At 36.2% G+C, this 21503-nt stretch overlaps 1 protein-coding gene across 1 annotated transcript; it reads right to left on the reverse strand.

Moving 5' to 3' along the window:
• Positions 1–374: 374 nt before the first annotated feature.
• On the reverse strand, positions 375–20651 carry LOC127808505 (receptor kinase-like protein Xa21). The gene is made up of 4 exons (XM_052347080.1): positions 20234–20651; positions 5809–6171; positions 907–2907; positions 375–770 (listed from the first exon to the last, which is right to left on the reverse strand). Exons 1-4 carry the CDS (start codon positions 20649–20651, stop codon positions 403–405), a joined length of 3150 nt encoding a protein of 1049 aa, XP_052203040.1. The 3' UTR covers positions 375–402.
• Between the last annotated feature and the right edge of the window lie 852 nt (positions 20652–21503).

Raw genomic sequence — 21503 nt, forward strand, 5'->3', positions numbered from 1 at the left:
AATATATATAATTGGTTTTAAACTAATTTTATGTTAGATGAGATTGTAAGTTTAAATTTTATTCACATAATGGATTTTATGTTTTTAATAAAATACTTAAAGAATATTTAAAAATTACTTTATTAATAAAATTTTCATACACAAAAATGGTGTATTAACTATTTTTATTAATAAAATAATTAAAGAATATTTAACTATTTTGGTAAGTGATTATTTGTCACGTGTATTAAAAGAACATGTTTTTAATAGTACTAATAATATTATTATGATTTTATGACCTTTTTAAATATAAAAACTCATTATAAAGAATTATAAAATATTATTATAAGCACAATAATCTTCGTATTGTTACTTTATTTAATTTGGTCGCCATACTTGATTGCATTTGTTCGGTCTCACTCCTCAAAGAGTGTTGCCTTCTCTAACATTTGAGAGAAAGCCGAGTCTGATTTTGTGAAGTGTAGCCACAACGTCCTTCATGTTGATCCTCTCCCTGGGCAGATCCTTCACACAATCCATGGCCAATTGCATGACAGATGACACGCAAAGCTCCTTTGCAGACAAATGTGGATCTTCTTGTTCAATCAAACTGGCATCCATGGCTTCAAGCATTGAGCCCCCATTCAGTGATTGATTCACCCAAGACTTGAGGTTCATTTCTTCAGCAAACATTTCATCCGTGGGCTTCTTCCTTGTGAATACTTCCATCAACATGACTCCATAGCTGTAGACATCACCGCTTGTGGATACCATTCCTTCCGTTCCATACTCTACTCATATAATTAAGGATGTAAACTTGTCTTTGTAACGTCAATTAATCCAAAGCAAGTTAAGGATGGAAATGGAAACAGAGCAGATTGACAAGAAACAAGATAATGCAAATATGAAATGGGGAAGAAGCATTACCCGGTGCCATGTATCCAACCGTAGCCAGGGTCTTGGTTAGTGCCATGTATTCTCCTTTGCCCAGAAGTTTGCCGATACCAAAGTCACTCACGTGGGCAACCATATCTTCGTCTAGAAGGACGTTGCTCGGCTTCAGATCACAATGAATAATGGGCGTTGAATGGCCATGATGAAGAAATTCGACTGCTAATGCAATATCGATCATCATGTTTAATCTCTGCAGGAAATCCAGAAAACAAGTGCCAGAATATAGCCACTTCTGAAGGCTCCCTTTGGGCATATTCTCCAAGACCAAGGCTTTGAAATCCACATTACTGCAGCTGGTAATGATTTTGACGAGGTTTCTATGGCGGATGTTGCACATTACTTCACATTCAGCATCGAAACTCTGGAGTGCTCCTTCTATTTGCAGGTTGAAGACCTTGATAGCGACGTTCATCCCATCCGACAGTGTTCCTTCATATACACGACCAAAACCTCCAATACCAAGTAGGTTGCTTTCACCGAACCCATTTGTTGCCCGGTAGAGTTCTTGATATGAGACCACTCTCCACTCAGCAGGGCGTGAATCTTCTGGAGTTTGTGATTGTGTTTTGACTTTTCGATTTCTTAGCCAAACAAGTATGAGAACCGACACCACAAGAATTATAGATGCAAGTACAGGTAAAACGTATTTCAATACTGGCAGAACTGGTGCCCTGCGATGCTGAAGGCTTCTAGTTTTGCATGGTGGGACTTGCAATCTATGGGCACCACACAGTCCATAGTTGTGCATAAATAATTGAGCTGTGGAGTTTGCAAAAAGTCCTCCAGTGGGAATTTTTCCTTGCAATCTATTGAAGGACACATTTAAATACTGAAGATACCTGAGTGCCTCTAATGAGGTAGGAATGCCTCCAGATAAATTGTTATTAGAGAGATCCACAAATTCCAAGTTGATCAAGTTTCCCAGTGACTCAGGAATAGGCCCTTGTAGGTTATTATGTGCCAAGGAAAGAATTTCTAATGTTTGTGCTCCTCCAATGGTACTTGGGATTTTGCCCGATAACTGATTCCAAGACAAGTCTAGTTGTGTTATTACGTTCATATGCTCAACATCAAGTGGTATATAGCCACCAAGAGAATTTGAGGATAGATTTAAACCAACGAGATCTTTAAGGCTCCACAAGGTTGAAGGAATTGCAGAAGTCAAATTGTTGGAATCTAAGTAGATCCGTCTTAGGGATTTAAGTTCACCCAAGCATGAGGGTATCCGTCCGTAGAGCTTATTATCGCTTAGATACAAGTCTCCCAAATTATTCAACTGACAAAAATCATTGGGCATGAATCCTTCCAGCTTATTGTGTTCAAGATACAAGCGTTCTAGGTGCTGCAACCTTCCAATTGTTCTTGGGATAAAGCCTGTCAATTCATTGCTATCTAAACTTATGCCCCCCAAGCTGCTCAAGTTACCAATGCCACTGGGAATCTCCCCCTTAAGTTTGCAATCAAATGCTTCCAAGTACAGAAGCGAAGTGGAGAGATTGCCAATTGAAGCAGGGATGATGCCATTGAATTGATTTAATGCTATTGCCAGAAATTTTAAACGTCCGCAATTTGCTAAAGATGTAAAAAACCTTAATTCAAGAGTAGAAGACTCCTTGGTCAGATTATTTCCAGAAAGATGGAGCCGCTCCAGGAGCCTTAGATTACCAACTGTATCGGGTATGGAGCCTCTAAATGAGTTGGCAACCATGACTAGGATGGTAAGCTTGGAGGCATTGCCAATAGAGCCTGGGATAATCCCACTGAGTTTATTATAGCCTAGGTAAAGCTCTTCAAGATTGGGAAGCCTGAGGCCAAGGCTAGATGGAAGGTAACCTGAAAGCTGATTGTCAGCCAGGTCAATGAGTTTTGTTCTTGATGCGTTGAAGATTTGAAAGGGAATTGAGCCAGTTAAGCTTGCACCGCTAATGCTCCATCTCTCAAGATTAAGGGTACCAATTTCTTCTGGTAATGCACCTGCCAAGATTGTGAATAGCTTGCTTGGTCAGTCTAGCTCTAGTAAAGGAAGACACAGTTGTTGAAAGTCTTCTTCTAGGTAAGATGAGAACTATCTTGATACTCTTTGCCATCAAATTCAATCTAATAGTCATGAGACAGACTAGAAGCTTGTTCAAGCACTCATGAAGACAACCCTTTTATCGATACCACCCAAGGAACAACAGTCTTAGTGTAATACGATAACACTTGCTATGCGATCCAAACCAACGCCAGCTATGCCTAGGGCCCCCAAAGTAGGAATAAGGCCTCAAAAAAATGAGAAGAGTGAGAGACAAAAGATGGGAGACGTCGCAGAAAGGGAGAGGAGAGCTAGAGGAAACTAGCTGACGCCAGTGGCAATGTTGGAGAAAGAGAGAGAGAGGGGGGGCGCCGGAGAACGGGGGCAAATGTCAAAGGAGACGCACGTAGGACGACAACAGACTCTAGAGAGAGAGAGAAAGGTGGGGGATGCCAGAGGTAGAGGATGAGAGGAGACCAAGGGATGCCGAAAGTGGAAGAGACGCAATCACGAGAGAGATGAAAGGAGAAAGAAGATGCTGGAGGACTGAGGACAAGAGGAAAGAGACCAAAGGATGCTCGACATCAGAGATGGTGGAGGACCAAGAATAGGAGGAACGAGACCAAAGGACACCGAATGGCAAGAGGTGGAGGAGACATGGTCAACTAGTCATGCACTCACACAAGAAAGAGAGAGGGGGGGGTAAAGAGTCTCACTCATCTCTTTTGTCAATGCTGCATTAAGTGTTTAAACTTGACAATTGTCAACTAATTGACATTTGACAACATGAGATAAAGAGAGAGACATAAAGAGAAGAAGAAGAAGAAGAAGGGGTTATAATTTAGGTTCAATCATGAATAAAAAAATTAAGTAAATTGGCTATATTATTAATTAACAAATATTTACTTTTTAAAATTAAATACAAAAATTTAATTAATGATTTTGTATATCAAAAAGTAAGAAAAATAAATTTTAAATAATTTTTAATATTTATTTATATTATTAAAGGGTCACCAAACAAATTTCTACCTAGAGCCATAAATACAGTTGAGATGGCCCTAATCCGAACGGACGGATGAAAAATAGTTGTAACAAAATTAAAACTATCTTTTTATTTGCAAAATAACTATTACTTGACCTCTTTGTAGAAGTAAGGAGAACCATGTTTTGCTAATGATATTTGACTTACCCTTTATATGTTTTAATGTTCGCAATGTAATGTCTTTTTTGTTGTACGACTCTCCATCTCCCCACATATAGAAGGTCCAAAATTTAGTTATCGAAACTCTCAAAAAGAGATCATTATTTTGATAAGCATAGAGGATCTCTATCCAGTCTGTAAATAAATCTAATTTTGACAGTCAAGTATGTGTGTCTATCTTAACTTATTTAATATGAACTCTCAAATAAAAAAAAAAAATTATTTCACGAGTAATGAAGAATTGTTGAATTTTGACTTAGTAGCTGCTGATGTGGTTTGACTTAGTAGCTGCTGATGTGGTTTGAAGAAGTCAAAATAAAATAGGATTATCCATAACCAATAAATTAGTAAATATCTGATATTGTTTGTTAGTTGTTTTGCCTGGATATTATGTCATATTATTCTCCACTTTATGCTCATTTTACTTTATATCTTAGCTGTATAAATTGGAGTTTACGATTGAATAAAATATATGACTTTTGCTTTGGTATTTTTTTTCATTCCCTTTTCTTTTTTCTTCATAAAATACCAACAATGGTATCAGAGCCCTTCTTCTTGAGGGACCTGTGAGATTGAGTAAACCAAAAATGGAGGGCCCAAAGAAATATGCGTTTGTAGATATTTCTCTTGAAGAAACATTACAGAAGAGTTCTTTTGGAGATTTTGAGGAAACAACTGCGTTACAATCATCAAAGAAAGCTAAGGTTGTGGACCAAGTTTCTCAGAATGGAACTGCTTTTGCACCTGAGGTTGGTGTTTCTCAAGATTCATCGTCAGCTTGGAAAAAAAGTTCTGGTTTGTCAATGGAAGCTTTGGAAAAAATGATGGAAGATTCAACTATGCAGAAGATAGTTTATCCATATCTGCCAGATGAGGAATTCTTCTACATTTAAATGGATGTTGCAGATCACAACAATAAGAAGGAGAAGCTAGAGCTGCTGCTTATCAACATAAGGAGAAGGAGTTATTTTAACTCTACTCAAAAAAACCATATCCATGCTTATGCCCAAAAAAATGCCTATACCCAAAAAAATATGCTTATGCCCCAAAACCCATAACCATACCTATGCCTCATAACTATAAAATTATAAAATGCCCATATGCTATATCCAAGACATGCCAAAATTTAAAATTTACATTTGCAGCCTTAAAGTCAAGGAGGAGTGTTGAATTTTGACTTAGTAGCTGCTGATGTGGTTTAAAGAAGTCAAAATAAAATAGGATTATCCATAACCAATAAATTAGTAAATATCTAATATTATTTGTTAGTTGTTTTGGCTGGATATTATGCCATATTATTCTCCACTTTATACTCATTTTAATTTATATCTTAACTGTATAAATTGGAGTTTACGATTGAATAAAATAGATTAACCTAATATCAGTATGTGCATCCATGCAAATTAGTTTTGTAAGACATTTTACCATATCCTTTCTATGCGCTAACGATTTGTTACCCTTTCTATGATAACCCGCATTATCTAAGGGCACTTTATATCCTGCCCCAAGTTGCATTATCTCAAAGAAGTTATGGTATGTGGTTGATTTTCAATATCTATAAAAGAAATAGGCTTATTTCCTGGAGGCCATGGTGGCTTCCAAACTCATATGTTAGTTTAGTTTGTCCACTAAAACAAAGATACTAAAGTTTCGGACTTACCTGTCAACTTGTTATTTCGAAGGGATAAATCTCTAAGTAATGTAAGGTTCCCAATCTTGTTAGATATGCTGCCTGTGAAATTATTGTCTAACAGAATCAAAATTCGAAGGCGTCTACACTCCCATAAGCCAGGCGGAAATTGGCCAGAAAGTTGATTCGAATGAAGATATAGCTCTTCAAGAAAAGGGAGATCAAAATGACGGTCCAGGGGCAGATTTCCAGACAAGCTATTGTTTGAGAGATCAATTATTTTCAATGAAGAGATGTTGAAGATAACGGATGGTATATGCCCCGTAAGAGATCCACTAGCTAAATTCATTTGCTCCAAATTGACAAGATGACCTATCTCCGATGGAATTTCACCTGCAAAGTTCGCCAAAAGCAACCTAGAAGAAAGTCTTTGAAGCAATTTGCATGCATGCAGTTACTTAAAGATCTTGAAGCGAAATGTGCTGAAGAGATTTGCAAATCATTTGTCTATTTTCCTGCATCCAATAAGGAAAAACTTTACAGAGAAAAAACAGAAATAAAATTGTGAGAAGTTGTCATTAAACAACAGATTGTGTATCAAATTTCTGAATGTATCTGAAACCATGCCGTCGTTATCTTTTAAACATTTTTCAAAGATCTCCAATTTCTTTAACACCCAATATGGCACGAGTAACTTAACCTTCAAAGTTTCAAAATTTATCATTGTTTATCAGTTTGGCTTACTATGTTTTCTTTCTTGTAATTTACTCTGAATAGTTTCATCCTCCAATTTATGACCAGAAGCATTATTTAGTAGGAAGTCCATTTGGGTTGAAGTGACCACACCTTCTTACCCTGGACCAGAGGCCTCAGAACATTGAACTTAGATCAGTTAGTCTTGTTAGCTCTGAACTTGTTCTTGACTTCTTTCCCTTGAGGATTCCTTCTAGATATTCGATTTATATAGGGAGGTAATGAATGAGAAGTCAAAAGTAATTCTGGACAAAACCGGTGTCACTAAGCATCTAATATCAAATAAGAAACTATATGTTATTAGCTTCTAGCTTCATTTTATTGTAGTTAGAGAGGATTCAATTGTAGGACATATGTTTAGAACCGTGGAGCTAACTCTGAAATCGATATTAAAACTAAAAAATGGACACAACCTCTTTGGACTATCTGAAAACCATTAGCAAGGTAGGTGTTGATTTTATGTGATTCAAAATGTGTTTAAATATTTTATCAGAATGTTGGCATGCTGTTTCATGATTTTGAAATGCATATTATATTTGTTTTAATATAATCATATGTCTCATTATATTTGCTGTTACATGCTGTTAATATAATGAATGTTATTAATTGTTGTGGACTGTTGAGTTTTATTATGGGTTGAGCCTATATCCTTTCATGGTGTTTCCCTTGATGGCCCGAGCCTATTTTCTGGTCCGTTTGATGCTAATATATAAGGGCTTCCAAACGCCCTAAAATCCAGAACATTCTGATATTTTATCTTGTGTTCTCTCTCTAAGAAACCCTAAGTCGGCGATTCTTGAAACGAGACACTTTTCGTGAATCCTTCATTCTGATCTCTGTTTCAATCGGTTGTTTGGTTACTTCTATGGTAAGATCTGATGGTAAAAACAGTTTATTGCTTAATCTCTATGTGTTTTAATCGCCTGAGGCGTGAGAGGTTATTGACTGATAGAACAGATACTTAGCCCTGATCATGAGATCGGTATAGAACAGATCTATCTTGATCTTATTGTTTTTGTTTCTGTTTTTCAGTTGTATTGCAATATTATTTTTCTTTTCGATTTATGATCTTGTAATCTTTTGTAAACTTGAGATCTAGTGGATTGACTAGAGGCGGAGCCTCTGCCGTGAGTAGGATCTATTGATCCGAACACGTATATCGCTGTGTCTTGCATGTATAGTTTTCTGATTTAAAGTTTTTGGTTTTATTGTTTATCGCGCTTGATCTGTGTTTGACCGAGGAATCAAGTTGTTCAAAACCTCCAGTAGGTGAAGCAGAGGGTATTTTGAGCGTGGAAGTAAGTTCAGAAAGACATTTTTGCATGTCAAGAGATGATGAAGTGGAGACCACTTGTGGTTAAAATCAGAAACAAGGAGAAGCCTATCGTTTAATCGCATATGACTAGCATTGCACCGACAGCAAGCAATGCAAACACACTCTTGGTTGAGAAGTGAGTTCTGTTAAGAACAACTTCAAAATTAATGAAAAGCGCCAAACACATGACAGTGATTACACGACTAGAAGTGATAATTTGTAGCTATTTGCTATGAATTCAAGCCAAGTCACTGTCATCCCCGGGAAGATTTGCTATTGTTGCAAATTTCAGCAAGCGGCATACATTTTCTTTGCCACGACAAGAACAATGTTATCTCACAAGCAACTGGTTATCACTTGACCACTCCATATAGCACACGCTCTTGGTTGATAATTATAAAGGATCTTCTGATAATTACAAAAGTTTAGAGTCTAGGACAATAGAGCACAGCAGAAATCCAGCATTGGATCTAGGCTATTGACACAAAAGGGAATAGTGGTACAACAATGAAGACCTAATCTGATGTTTTTATTTTTCCTAAAGTGGACGTGAAGGGGCCTCGTACTGTTGAAATGAAGCTCCATTACCAATAATACATTCAAGCATTTATAAGAACATTACCATGCTTTAAGGAGAAACACAAAATAAGAAGAAGCAGAGCACCAGGATGGGTTCCTTCATACAAGAAAAATAAAATAAAATAAAAAGGGAACGAGTTCTGAGTTTGTCAAGGAAAGACCTCATGTAGGCTACTCAAATTTTTGGCCAATATCCCAACAGCAAATAAATACATGAGCTTTATTTACTACAAGTTACAAAGAGGTAACAATCTAAGTTCAATAATTTTCATTTTTCAGTTAGCATCTTTAAAGTGTGAATGGAGAGGGGAGGGGGACAACCATACCTTCTAAGTTGTTATGTCCAATATACAATTCATTGAGCATGGTCAGGTTGCCGATTTCTCGAGGTATGCTGCCATTAAATTCATTATACGCCAAAGATAAATGCTGAAGATCCCTGCATTGAGATAAAATGGATGGAATTTGTCCGTCAAGGCGATTTGAGGAAAGATGAAGACGTCGGAGCCGAGGAAGATGGTCACACATATTTACTGGTAGACTACCATCCAAGCTGTTGGATGTGAGGTCAATCTCTTGCAAAGATGACATGCTGAAGGTGGCAGAGGGCACGAAACCAGTAAGCTCATTATATTTCAAATCCAATGATTTCAAGTGGGAAAGATTACTGATGAGGGAATATTTACTGGGGGGCAATTTTACTGTACTACCCCTGGGAGGTTACCATTAACTCGGAGCCATGTGTGCCAGTAAAGACCAATATGCGATCGCCACGTGTCAAGACTTAGGAGCTCCACTTATCTTTATAATCTTTATTATGATTTTGAACTGGAAAGAGATAAAGAAGAAGACTAAGTCAACCAATGATATCTTTAAATATCCCAAGAATTATCTCTATTAGGGAAGATTATCTTTTCTCCCCATGGAAAGGGGATCAACCTCTCCTTTTGAAATATATCTTATCTCCTAAGGGAAAGGCCACGGGACATCTATAAATAGAGGGCAACCTCTACAGGTAGGGGGATTTGATTCCTAAGGGACTCATTGATTATCTTTCATTACTGTTATTATGCTCCTCAAAAACCCTATGAACTGACTTGAGCGTCGGAGGGATCACGGGGAGCAAGTCCCCACCCCTTTTTGCAGGTACTTGGTCCGAGACAGAAGAAGGTGATCGGCTCCGCATCATCAATTGGCGCCCACCGTGGGGCCTTCGTCTTTTACTTCTGTTTTCCAAGTACAATTTCAAGCCGTAGGAGGCACAAAAAATATTAAAAGAGAAACAAGCGTACCCATTATGCAATCAACACGTTCGTGTAATTGAGTTGAATAGATTTCCTACGGCTTGAAATTGTACTTGGAAAACAGAAGGAAAAGACGAAGGCCCCACGGTGGGCGCCAATTGATGATGCGGAGCCGATCACCTTCTTCTGTCTCGGACCAAGTACCTGCAAAAAGGGGTGGGGACTTGCTCCCCGTGATCCCTCCGACGCTCAAGTCAGTTCATAGGGTTTTTGAGGAGCATAATAACAGTAATGAAAGATAATCAATGAGTCCCTTAGGAATCAGATCCCCCTACCTGTAGAGGTTGCCCTCTATTTATAGATGTCCCGTGGCCTTTCCCTTAGGAGATAAGATATATTTCAAAAGGAGAGGTTGATCCCCTTTCCATGGGGAGAAAAGATAATCTTCCCTAATAGAGATAATTCTTAGGATATTTAAAGATATCATTGGTTGACTTAGTGTTCTTCTTTATCTCTTTCCAGTTCAAAATCATAATAAAGATTATAAAGATAAGTGGAGCTCCTAAGTCTTGACACGTGGCGATCGCATATTGGTCTTTACTGGCACACATGGCTCCGAGTTAATTTTTGCAGGTACTTGGTCCGAGACAGAAGAAGGTGATCGGCTCCGCATCATCAATTGGCGCCCACCGTGGGGCCTTCGTCTTTTCCTTCTGTTTTCCAAGTACAATTTCAAGCCGTAGGAAATCTATTCAACTCAATTACACGAACGTGTTGATTGCATAATGGGTACGCTTGTTTCTCTTTTAATATTTTTTGTGCCTCCTACGATTTTTATTTTTCAATTATTGTTTTATGTAAAAATAATTGAAAGAGAAGGCCGAAAGATTCATATATATATATGGATATATATATTCAATCACATAAAAGAAGCGTAATTCTGCCATTATTGTGGATCACACGCACATACATACATGATACACATTTACATTCATGTTATATATATATGTTGGAGAAAAGCTCCTCATAGAAGCCTAGCAGAGTAAGTAAGAAAAGAGGTGTTATATTATAATATTAAAGGGGAAGGCTTTCTGGAAAAAGGGTATATACCCAGAAGCCGCCATGGATGAGCCAGGAGATGGCCGCAGCAAGCAGCGATAATGGCGGCGACGGAAGCTCCGTTAATGTCGCTTTGGTTAAAACTTATTTCTCTTGTTTTTATCATTATAGTGTTTTAACTACTATCTATTGGAGAATTGCTAGATATATAGGCCGAGGCAAAAGGTTTTAATTTGAATTGCTTGATATATATGATCCAATGACTTGAATTTTAATTAATTCTGTTAAAACCCCGAACACCTGCGGATGTAGGCGTTATGCCGAACCGCAAAAATAAAATACTCTCTTTAATTGCGGACGTAGGCGTTACACCGAACCGCGAAAACAAAATATTTGTTAGTCTTTAATTGCGGACGTAGGCGTTACGCCGAACCGCGAAAACAAAATATTTGTTATTCTTTAATTGCGGATGTAGGCGTTACCCCGAACCGCGAAAACAAAATATTTGTTATTCTTTAATTGCGGATGTAGGCGTTACGCCGAACCGCGAAGATAAAATATTATTATTCTTTAATTGCGGACGTAGGCATTTCACCGAACCGCGAAAATAAAATAAGGATATTATTTGAAATCCCGTCATCAACTACAATCCAAGCCAGCATGTGCGCATGAAAACCGAAGGTCCGAAAGGCCTCAACAACGCAAGAGTAAAGGATCAGATGTGATCCTCGGGGGGGCCCGAACCCCCGAACACTGAAAAACAAGGGATCAGATATGATCCTCGGGGGGCCTCGAACCCTCGAACACTCAAGATGAAAGGATCAGATATGATCCTCGGGGGGCCTCGAACCCCCGAACACTCAAGATGAAAGGATTAAATGTGATCCTCGCAGGGCCTCGAACCCCTAACCAGAAAACATGAACGACTCAAAGGGGACCACCCCTACTAATTAAGGCACCAGTTCGGGGGCTACGAACCTCCGCCAAACGAAGATCAAAGGGGACCACCCCTACTAATTAAGGTACCAGTTCGGAGGCTACGAACCTTCGCCAAATGAAGACCAAAGGGGACCACCCCTACTAATTAAGGCACCAGTTCGGAGGCTACGAACCTCCGCCAAATGAAGACCAAAAGGCATCAGTTCGGAGGCTACGAACCTCCGCCAAATGAAGACCAAAGGGGACCACCCCTACTAATTAAGGCACCAGTTCGGAGGCTACGAACCTCCGCCAAATGAAGACCAAAAGGCATCAGTTCGGAGGCTACGAACCTCCGCCAAACGAAGATCAAAGGGGACCACCCCTACTAATTAAGGTACCAGTTCGGAGGCTACGAACCTTCGCCAAATGAAGACCAAAAGGCATCAGTTCGGAGGCTACGAACCTCCGCCAAACGAAGATCAAAGGGGACCACCCCTACTAATTAAGGTACCAGTTCGGAGGCTACGAACCTCCGCCAAATGAAGACCAAAGGGGACCACCCCTACTAATTAAGGCACCAGTTCGGGGGCTACGAACCTCCACCAAACGAAGATCAAAGGGGACCACCCCTACTAATTAAGGTACCAGTTCGGAGGCTACGAACCTTCGCCAAATTAAGACCAAAAGGCATCAGTTCGGAGGCTACGAACCTCCGCCAAATGAAGACCAAAGGCAAGCGGCCTCGGCCCCCACAGCCTCAGCCAACGGCCTCCGAAGACGAGGCACGCAGCCTCGGCCACCGCAGCCTCGGCCAGCGGCCCCCAAAGATTAGGCACGCGGCCTCGGCCACTATAGCCTCGGCCAGTGGCCCCCGAAGACAAGGCACACAGCCTCGGCCAGCAGCCTCGAAGATAAGGAAAATTCTCGAACGTCACTATCACCTCGAGCGACCTAATCACCCTTTGCATAAGAAGACTGAAAAGGCACCGAGAGACTTAAGAAGCGAATTCAACATCCGAGACTGCTAACCCAAATTTTTAGCAGAATTTTTTTACAGAGGCTCAGAAAAACAGTGACAACTACTCCTTCAGCTGCCCAACCTCCTTACTCGTTCAGCTCAAGGAGTGGGGGGCAAGTGATGAGGGAATATTTACTGGGGGGCAATTTTACTGTACTACCCCTGGGAGGTTACCATTAACTCGGAGCCATGTGTGCCAGTAAAGACCAATATGCGATCGCCACGTGTCAAGACTTAGGAGCTCCACTTATCTTTATAATCTTTATTATGATTTTGAACTGGAAAGAGATAAAGAAGAAGACTAAGTCAACCAATGATATCTTTAAATATCCCAAGAATTATCTCTATTAGGGAAGATTATCACTACAACAGATTTTGCTATTAGTGACAATTTTTTAGTGACGTTGTGAATTTTCGTCACAAAAAGAGTACTTTTTGTGACGATATAAACATTTCGTCACCAAAATTCATGAACTGTTATTTTTTTGTGATGATTTTGAGATTTCGTCACAAAAAAGCGTCATGCATAAATTGGCACCAACTTTTAACGCCAACACTGATTGCGGAAAAGATTTTGTGACATTTTTGTATTTGTAGGTGACGAAAAATAAAATGTCATCATATTAATATTATATTTGGTGACGATATATTTGCGTCACAAATTAATAGATGATCATCTGTGACGCATTGGATATCGTCACAATTGTAAATAGTATTAGGTGATGTTAACTTTGGTCACCCATTGATAGTAATATTTTAGTTTGTTGCATAAGATGATGACTTTAAGAATGTCACTAATGAGTATTAGATTTGGGGACAATATGATATGCGTCACGTATATAAGAATAACCTATTTGTGATGCATTAGATATTGTCATATTTGTGAATAATATTAGGTGACGTATAGCTTCGACACCCATTGTTAGTATATTATAATTTGATGCATAAGGTAACGACTTTTGAAATGTCAATAATGAGTATTCCAGTCAGTGACAATTTTCTTTTCGTCATGTATGCAAGAATACCTATTTGTGACGCATTGCATATTGTCACATGTGTTAATAGTATTAGGTGACATTACGTTTCGTCACCCTTTGTTAATAATATTTTAATTTGATGCATATGGTGACGATTTTAGAAATGTCACTAATTAGTATTACATTTGGTGATGATTTATTGCGTCACGTATTCAAAAATATCTATTTGTGACTCATTTCATATCGTTATATTGGTGAATAGTATTAGGTGACGGTAAGTTTCGTCACCTATTGTTAGTAATTTTTTAGGTTGATATATAAAGTGAAGACATTGGGTGACTATTTACACTACAAGAATTTGGGAGATTTACCCACACATAAATTACCCACACATATTATATGTGGGTATTTATCCACACATAATGATAATATGTGTGGGTAATTGTTTAAAAATTTATCCACACATAATTACAATTGTTATATATGTGTGGGTATCCAATTATTAGCTGATGTGATAGTTTTTTGAATTATATTGTCCACACATATTAATAAATGTTATGTATGTGTGAGTAATTATTTATAAACTTACCCACACATATTATACGTGGGTATTTACTCACATAATAGTAATATGTGTGGGTGATTAAATTATACAAACCTGTTACATTATCCATATTTATTATGTGTGAGTAAATTGATATGTCCACATTTAATTTTGACAAAAAAAATTCTCTCCACTTTCAGAGGTTGGTGGGATAATATCGCGGTAAAAAATATTACGCATGTGTGGGTAATTGTTTATAAACTTACCCACATATAATTACAAATGTTATATTTGTGTGGGTATCCATGTATTGGTTGATGTGACAATTTTTTGGATTATATTATCTACACATATTAATAAAAGTTACGCATTATTTTTTTCTATAATAATAATTTACTCTGACTTAGCACTTAAAATAGAAATATCGATTTTGTAATAACTTTTTGAATTAAAAATAACAATACATAAAAATAATCAGAATGTATATTTCTTATATAGTATATATCAAACACGACTTTATTTAATAATATATTTATTCATTTAATAATATATATCCATTGTGTAATATACCTATTCAGTACTTAATTAACATGAAAAAAATATAAAATACAAAATTATATAAAATATAAAATCAAAAAATAAAATATATATAAATGTAAACTAAATCCAATTTTTTTTTTTAAATTGAATCATATATGGAAGCATGATCGCTTCTTTTTTCACGACAGGAAATAATGTTACTTCAAATCATTTCAGATGTAGAACAACTATAGACGTTGATTGTTAAAAAATATAGTTTTGCACTAAAATATTTTATATTCTTATAAAGTATTATTAGAACAGCTATATAAATGTAAATATTTTATAGTTTTCACACTAGTATGATCACTTATTTGTTTTTTTATTTAATAATATATTTAGTATATGCAGTCGTGGCCTGAAGCTTCATCGGGCCTTTGGAAAAATGTTTTTGGTATATAAGCCATCCATTGCCTCCTCTCTGTCTTCATTCTCATCTCATATTTAACTTAATTTCATATGTTTATGATATTTATCTACATTGCGTTTGATTAATCAAACATTATAATGTTTATTTGATTAATTATAAAATATATGAATTAATTTAATTTCATATGGTCGAGGTGACATAAAATTTAAAAATATAATATAAATTTATTTTAATATAAATGAGTTAAAATTATTTTTTAAAATTGAATAAAATTATGAAACAAATTATACATTAAAGTTAATATTTTATATTCTTATAAAGTGACACATATATGATCCTAATATAGCAATTTAATTAATCACAAGAGTTGTATGTAAATAATATAAAATGTAAAGATAATACAGAAAAATTTTAAATATAAAATTATATAAAATGTATAGTAAAAAATTAAATATATATAAATGTAAACTAAATCTAAAAAATATTTTTAAATTAAAATATATATTAAATGTATAATAATTTACTATTGATATTATACTCCATCTTTCTATTTTTAAACTATATAAATATAATTAATAATATTATTTTCATAAATTATTTAATTTTTATTTAACAAATAAATATTTTTTAAAATTTAAAAAAAAACCCAAAATGTGGGCGGGAGAGACACCCGCCTCTTTCCCCAAATCCCTAATATTTCACCCTAAGTCACCTCTCTCTCTTCCCTCCCCCTGCCTTCTCCCTCTCTCTCTATGTGAACTCACTCCCGCCGTCGACCCATCCTCTGGCGCCACCGCCTCCGGTCGCCGTCGTTGCACCACCTCCTTTCGTGGCCACTGCCTCTGCCTCTGTTCGTCGCTGCTGCCTCAGATCATCTTGCTATTGCACTTGTAGGTATTATTCTGATCATCTTTTCCATCCACCTGTAACCATATTGTTGATTCTAGAATCTAAGAGGTTTCTTATTTTTTGTTGTATTTTGTAGTTGCTAACAATGGTGCATGGATATATAATGGCTATACGAGCTCGACAACTAGGCATTTATATAATGTTTCCTTGCCACCGCCAAGTACAGACCTGTTTATGGTCAATGACAAGGACCTGTTGAGGCAGACAATGCTGAGACATGATATCATATTTAGGGACCAGGTAATTATGTATCACTATTCTACGTTTGAGACAGTGAGAGCTGGTTGTTAATTTCTATTAACATGACTGCATTTGGATGAATCTTTTGGTTTTTGTTCTTGTTGGCATGAATATATTTTTGGTTTTAATTTATTCTATGAATGGGAGAATTGATTCAAATCCTTGAAGTTACTTGAAATTGAATATAGTTTAGGATTTCTTGAAATGCTATGTATTAGGTTACCAATATGAAAGATTTCATGTTATGGGTTGTTGAAGAGAATACTAGCAGTGTTTGAATTAAGTGTTCTGATTTTTCACAAGATTTTCTTGTGATTTTTAGAATATATTTGTTGTTCAACTGGACTCTTTTTGCATACCATATTTCAATTCTTAGGTTTCAGAAATGTATGAATCAAAAGGTGCAATTGGAAGCTCTACAACAACCACAACAATCACAAGCCTTAATTTCACTTGGTGGGATAGGTTACATGAATTCTAGAAGCATAATTCTTTATAGCTGCCAATAGGAGTTTAGATTATGTTTATTCTGAATCATAAAAGAGTTCACTCTACACTTGCTTATAGTTTAATGACAGAAGCAATTCTGGGAGAAGAAAAAGAAAAAAAAAAAAAAGAAAACTACTTATATACATTGGAGACAAGACTCACCCAGTGGGATTAAGGCATGATGTGTTGTTCTATGCCCATTAGACCAGAAAATGCGTATTCTGAAAGTAAAATTGGAAGCATCTTCTTTAGATGTATGCTACATGCATTTTACTCGTCCTTGACCATTTAACGTAAAAATGGCCGTCGTAGTAGGCCTTCTAGAATACAAAATGATTGAGTAAACATGGCTGTCACAATGTTCTTATTTTTTGTTGTATTTTGTAGCCATCCACTTGTAACATATCCCCAGATGCCATATCTCCTTCGGTAAAAATGTTTAACTTGTTTATTTGAATTCATTTTTTGTTTTGATTTACCAAAGACTGTTTAGTTAGTCCATTTACCAATAAACTAAGATATAATTTTATGTTCTCTGTGAAAACTATAGATTTTTTATTCCATAAAAATATAGATTCAAGATTTGTTCTAGTCTCTGCTATAGAAGCTAGAATTAACTTATTTGTAAACTTTGACCTGTTCTCTTACATTACAAATTATGATGGAAAATAATTCTGGGACCATAACAGCCCCAAAAATTCAGGTTTTGAGAGGTCATGGATAGTTTGCACAATGGTTCCAACTTCGGTATGAAATTTTGTAATTTCAGTCTATGCATATATCTTGCATCTGTTTGTTCTGCTACTTTTGTTCATTTTGTTTTGTATAGACCAATGAATGGACTTTGAAATTATGTGCAAATGCTCAAGTCTATCGATAGATTTAATTGTGGGTTTATGGAAACCTGAAGGGAACACTGTGAACTGAATCTATACTAAAAAGCAGAGTTATGAATTGCTATACTCGTGAACAACATGATGTTAGCACCAAGCTAGCAAAACCTATACAAGCTTTAATATTAATCATATAATTGGTGTTTATGTGCGTAGTAGAAAGACCTGCCTCAAATGTTACTTTTGACGTGCACCTTCTATTTTTGTGAAAAGGTTTTATGGCTTTTTGTGAGTCAGGCAAATTGATATTACAACTTCTGGGGCTATAAATTAAAATTGCCAACAAAAATAATATCTATATTTGTTTCAAACTTACAACTTCTGGATGTTTCCCATTGAAAGGTAATCTCATACTTATCATTCTTGTTTCAAACTTATAGCTCACCAACTTCAGTTCCATTGAATAACACCATTAAATATTACTTATTAGGACATTGGGTCATTATAAGGGGTTTGTGTGTAACAGAGCTCATCCAGAAGGATCATTCTCTCTTTATAACTAAAATTTTATGTTGAGTATTTTAATTGATGTTGCTTTCTTCCTTCAATGTCTAGGATAAAATGGTTGAGTTGCAAAACCAACCCATAGATAACGAGAACCCATGACATAGTGGATAGTGTACTAGGTACTAGGTGTGGATATGTTAAGGGACTTGGGTATGGACCTAAACCTAAATCATTTAAAGCTTCAGAAACGAGAACTTATGAGTTGGAGGAGAAGCTTAAGAAGACTCAAGATGAGTTACAAACTTGTCAAACAAAGTTTGAAACAACAACTCAATTAGAAGGGAAATTAGATACTATGATGAGAGAGATGATATTTTCCAAAAAAATGTAAGAAAGGGAGATGTAGAAAAAAATAACTGCTTTTCTACATCAAGGTAAGAATAAAATAACTACTTTTCTATTTACTTCATTGTTAAATAAACTTTACATAACTCCAACTTGATCAAATTTCCATCTTACATTGCATGTTTCTATCCTTCCAACACAATTACAAATGTGATTGATTTCAGGTTCAAATGAATCGCATGCAGAATCAACTGAAGGGTTGAAGAGAAGAGGTTGAAGTATATTGTGGTGATACTTGTATTGTCACATTTGAACAAGTTTTGTGAAATCTACTTCGTTAATTCATAACTTTTATTGAGATACTAATTAGATGTTAATTATTTCTATATTTTTGGATGTGTCATATTGAGATTTATTTTTTGTGACAGAGATTTGATCATTATATATCAATCCATTTTGCGTGTAATATAATTTTAGTATTTTTAATTTCAAATTTTGGATCAATTGATAATGAGTATAATATTTGTCAAAGAAAACATTTACAGGTTTATATAATTTGCTACAAAAATAATTTTGTCACTTATTAGATTGTGAAATTTTGGGTGACGACTTGTTTTTGTCACCAAATTAACAAGTTTAATTAATGAATTTATGACAATTAAACTTTTGCCACCTATCTACACATACATATTTGAGTGACATTTTATTTTTTTGTCACTAAATAAAGATAATATATAATTGTGTGAATTTAAGACGTTTTTAAATTGTCACCAATTGGTTATCTATTATTTGACAATTTTATTAATGTTACAAAAGTCATGTCTATAGTGACGAAAATGTCTATATGTGACAAACATTTTCTATTTTTTGTGGCAACAAATTTTGTAAATAAATATATTTGATAGGTGACGATATTTATGCGTCACCAATTAACATATCGACCCAATTTATTAATGACAAAATCAATATTTGTGACAAAAAGTAGTTGCCTTTTGCAACGATTTTTTGTGTCATCAATTATATGATATTTTGTGATGTTTTAGTTTACGTCACCAAATCAAATTTGATCAAACTATTTAGTGACGATTTTATCTAATAGTGACAAAATATAAAAAGACTATAGTGACAATATTATCGTCACTATTGTCACAGTTTTTTAGTGACGATAGGAATTGTCACAATAAGAAACCCCATCACAGTTGTTTTGTGACGATTTGAACTCTAAAATGACGTAATTTTATTGGTTTTCATGGCAAAATTACGCGTCACTAAAGGAGATGCCTTCAGTGACAACAAAAATTTCGTCACCTTTCTTTTATGCATTTGTGACGAAATATAAAAAACGTCACTAATTACTTTTCCCTACGGACCTAACGTGACGATGGCTGTGACGTCAAAAAATCGTCACCAATATAGTTTTGTGACAAAATTTTAATCATACGTGATAATTTTGTTTCGCCACTAATGACCAAATTTCTTGTAGTGTATCTTTTCTCCCCATGGAAAGGGGATCAACCTCTCCTTTTGAAATATATCTTATCTCCTAAGGGAAAGGCCACGGGACATTTATAAATAGAGGGCAACCTCTACAGGTAGGGGGATCTGATTCTTAAGGGACTCATTGATTATCTTTCATTACTGTTATTATGCTCCTCAAAAACCTTATGAACTGACTTGAGCGTCGGAGGGATCACGGGGAGCAAGTCCCCACCCCTTTTTGCAGGTACTTGGTCCGAGACAGAAGAAGGTGATCGGCTCCGCATCATCAATTACCAATTTCTCGTGGAATTTTTCCTTGTAGAAGATTGTACCCAATATTCAATGTCTCCAACTTTGAAATGTTGCACAGTGATGTTGGAATGTTGCCTGTGAAACTGTTGTTGGGAAGAAGCAAGTTCTGTAGTTGTGGTAAGGCCCCAAACCAAGATGGTAATCCTCCACTGAAGTTGTTGTTCCCCAAATTAATCTCTTTTAGTTGATGCAGATGGCCCAACTCGGCGGGTATAGATCCATGGAAACTGTTGAAACTAAGGTCAAGCAAGGTAAGGAATGAAAGATTACCCAGTTGTGGAGAGAGGGTGCTTGTGAGACCCATCTCTGAAAGATTCAATGCTGTGACCCTCTCCTGTTGGCCTATGCCTATCCCACAGGAGACTCCAATCCAGTCACAAACAGAGCTAGAAGTAGACATGGCCACGGTTCATGAACCGCCGGTTCCGGTTCATGAACCGCCGGTTCCGGTTCAAGAAATCTTTGAACCTGAACCGAACCGCCCAAGGGCGGTTTGGGACGGTTCGGTTCCGGTTCCGGTTCGTGCCGGTTCGGTCAACGGTTTGGACCGGTTCGGTCAACGGTTTGAGCCGGTTCGGTCAACGGTTCCGGTTCCGGTTCAAACCGAATTTTTTTAATTTTTTTTAAATATTGTTGTATTCAATTTTGGTCCTTGTTCCGTTGTTCGGTTCGGTTTGGTTTCGATTTTTAATTGTTAAATGTAATTGTAAATATAAATATTTTCAACCATATTTTTAATAAAAAAACACTACTAAAAATTGAAGAAATATAAGTAATAATTTCATTAAAAATAATTAAAACAACTAAACAAGTATGTAATACAAGTAATTAATTTTTACAAATGTGAAAAATAAAAAATAAAAAATAGAATTAGACTTAATTTCATTAAAAAATAATTACAACAAAAATGTAATACAAGTAATTAATTTTTACAAATGTGAAAAAAAATAAAATATGGACTTGGATCCTACGCATCTTCATTGGAGTCGGAAGTCGCCGTTGTTGAACCATCATTAACCCATTCGTCAGATGATGATGAATGGATAAGTTCTTCTTGACGTCGCATGTTAGCTCTTTCCCAATCATCGAGGCAAACTTGAGCTTCCAATGATTCTGGAGCCAATCTTGATCTTCTTTCGTCCAAAATGTTGCCTCCACTACTGAATGTTTGTTCAACGGCTACAGTTGAAGCTGGAACTGCAAGAAGTTGACTTGCAATAATTGCAAGAGTTGGAAATGTCTCCTTGTGCCT

The sequence above is a fragment of the Diospyros lotus genome, chromosome 8 (genome assembly GCF_014633365.1).
Source record: "Diospyros lotus cultivar Yz01 chromosome 8, ASM1463336v1, whole genome shotgun sequence".
Lineage (NCBI taxonomy): Eukaryota > Viridiplantae > Streptophyta > Magnoliopsida > Ericales > Ebenaceae > Diospyros > Diospyros lotus.

Bases quoted from the DNA above. Each gene is read 5' to 3' on its own strand.
- LOC127808505 (XM_052347080.1), bottom strand. From the start codon at position 20,651: ATGTCTACTTCTAGCTCTGTTTGTGACTGGATTGGAGTCTCCTGTGGG. The intron at 6,172-20,233 runs GTAATTGATGAT...CGAACTTTGCAG, and splicing joins AAAAATTCCACGAGAAATTG to GTGAAATTCCATCGGAGATA. The intron at 771-906 runs GTAATGCTTCTT...TTATATGAGTAG, and splicing joins GGTTGGATACATGGCACCGG to AGTATGGAACGGAAGGAATG.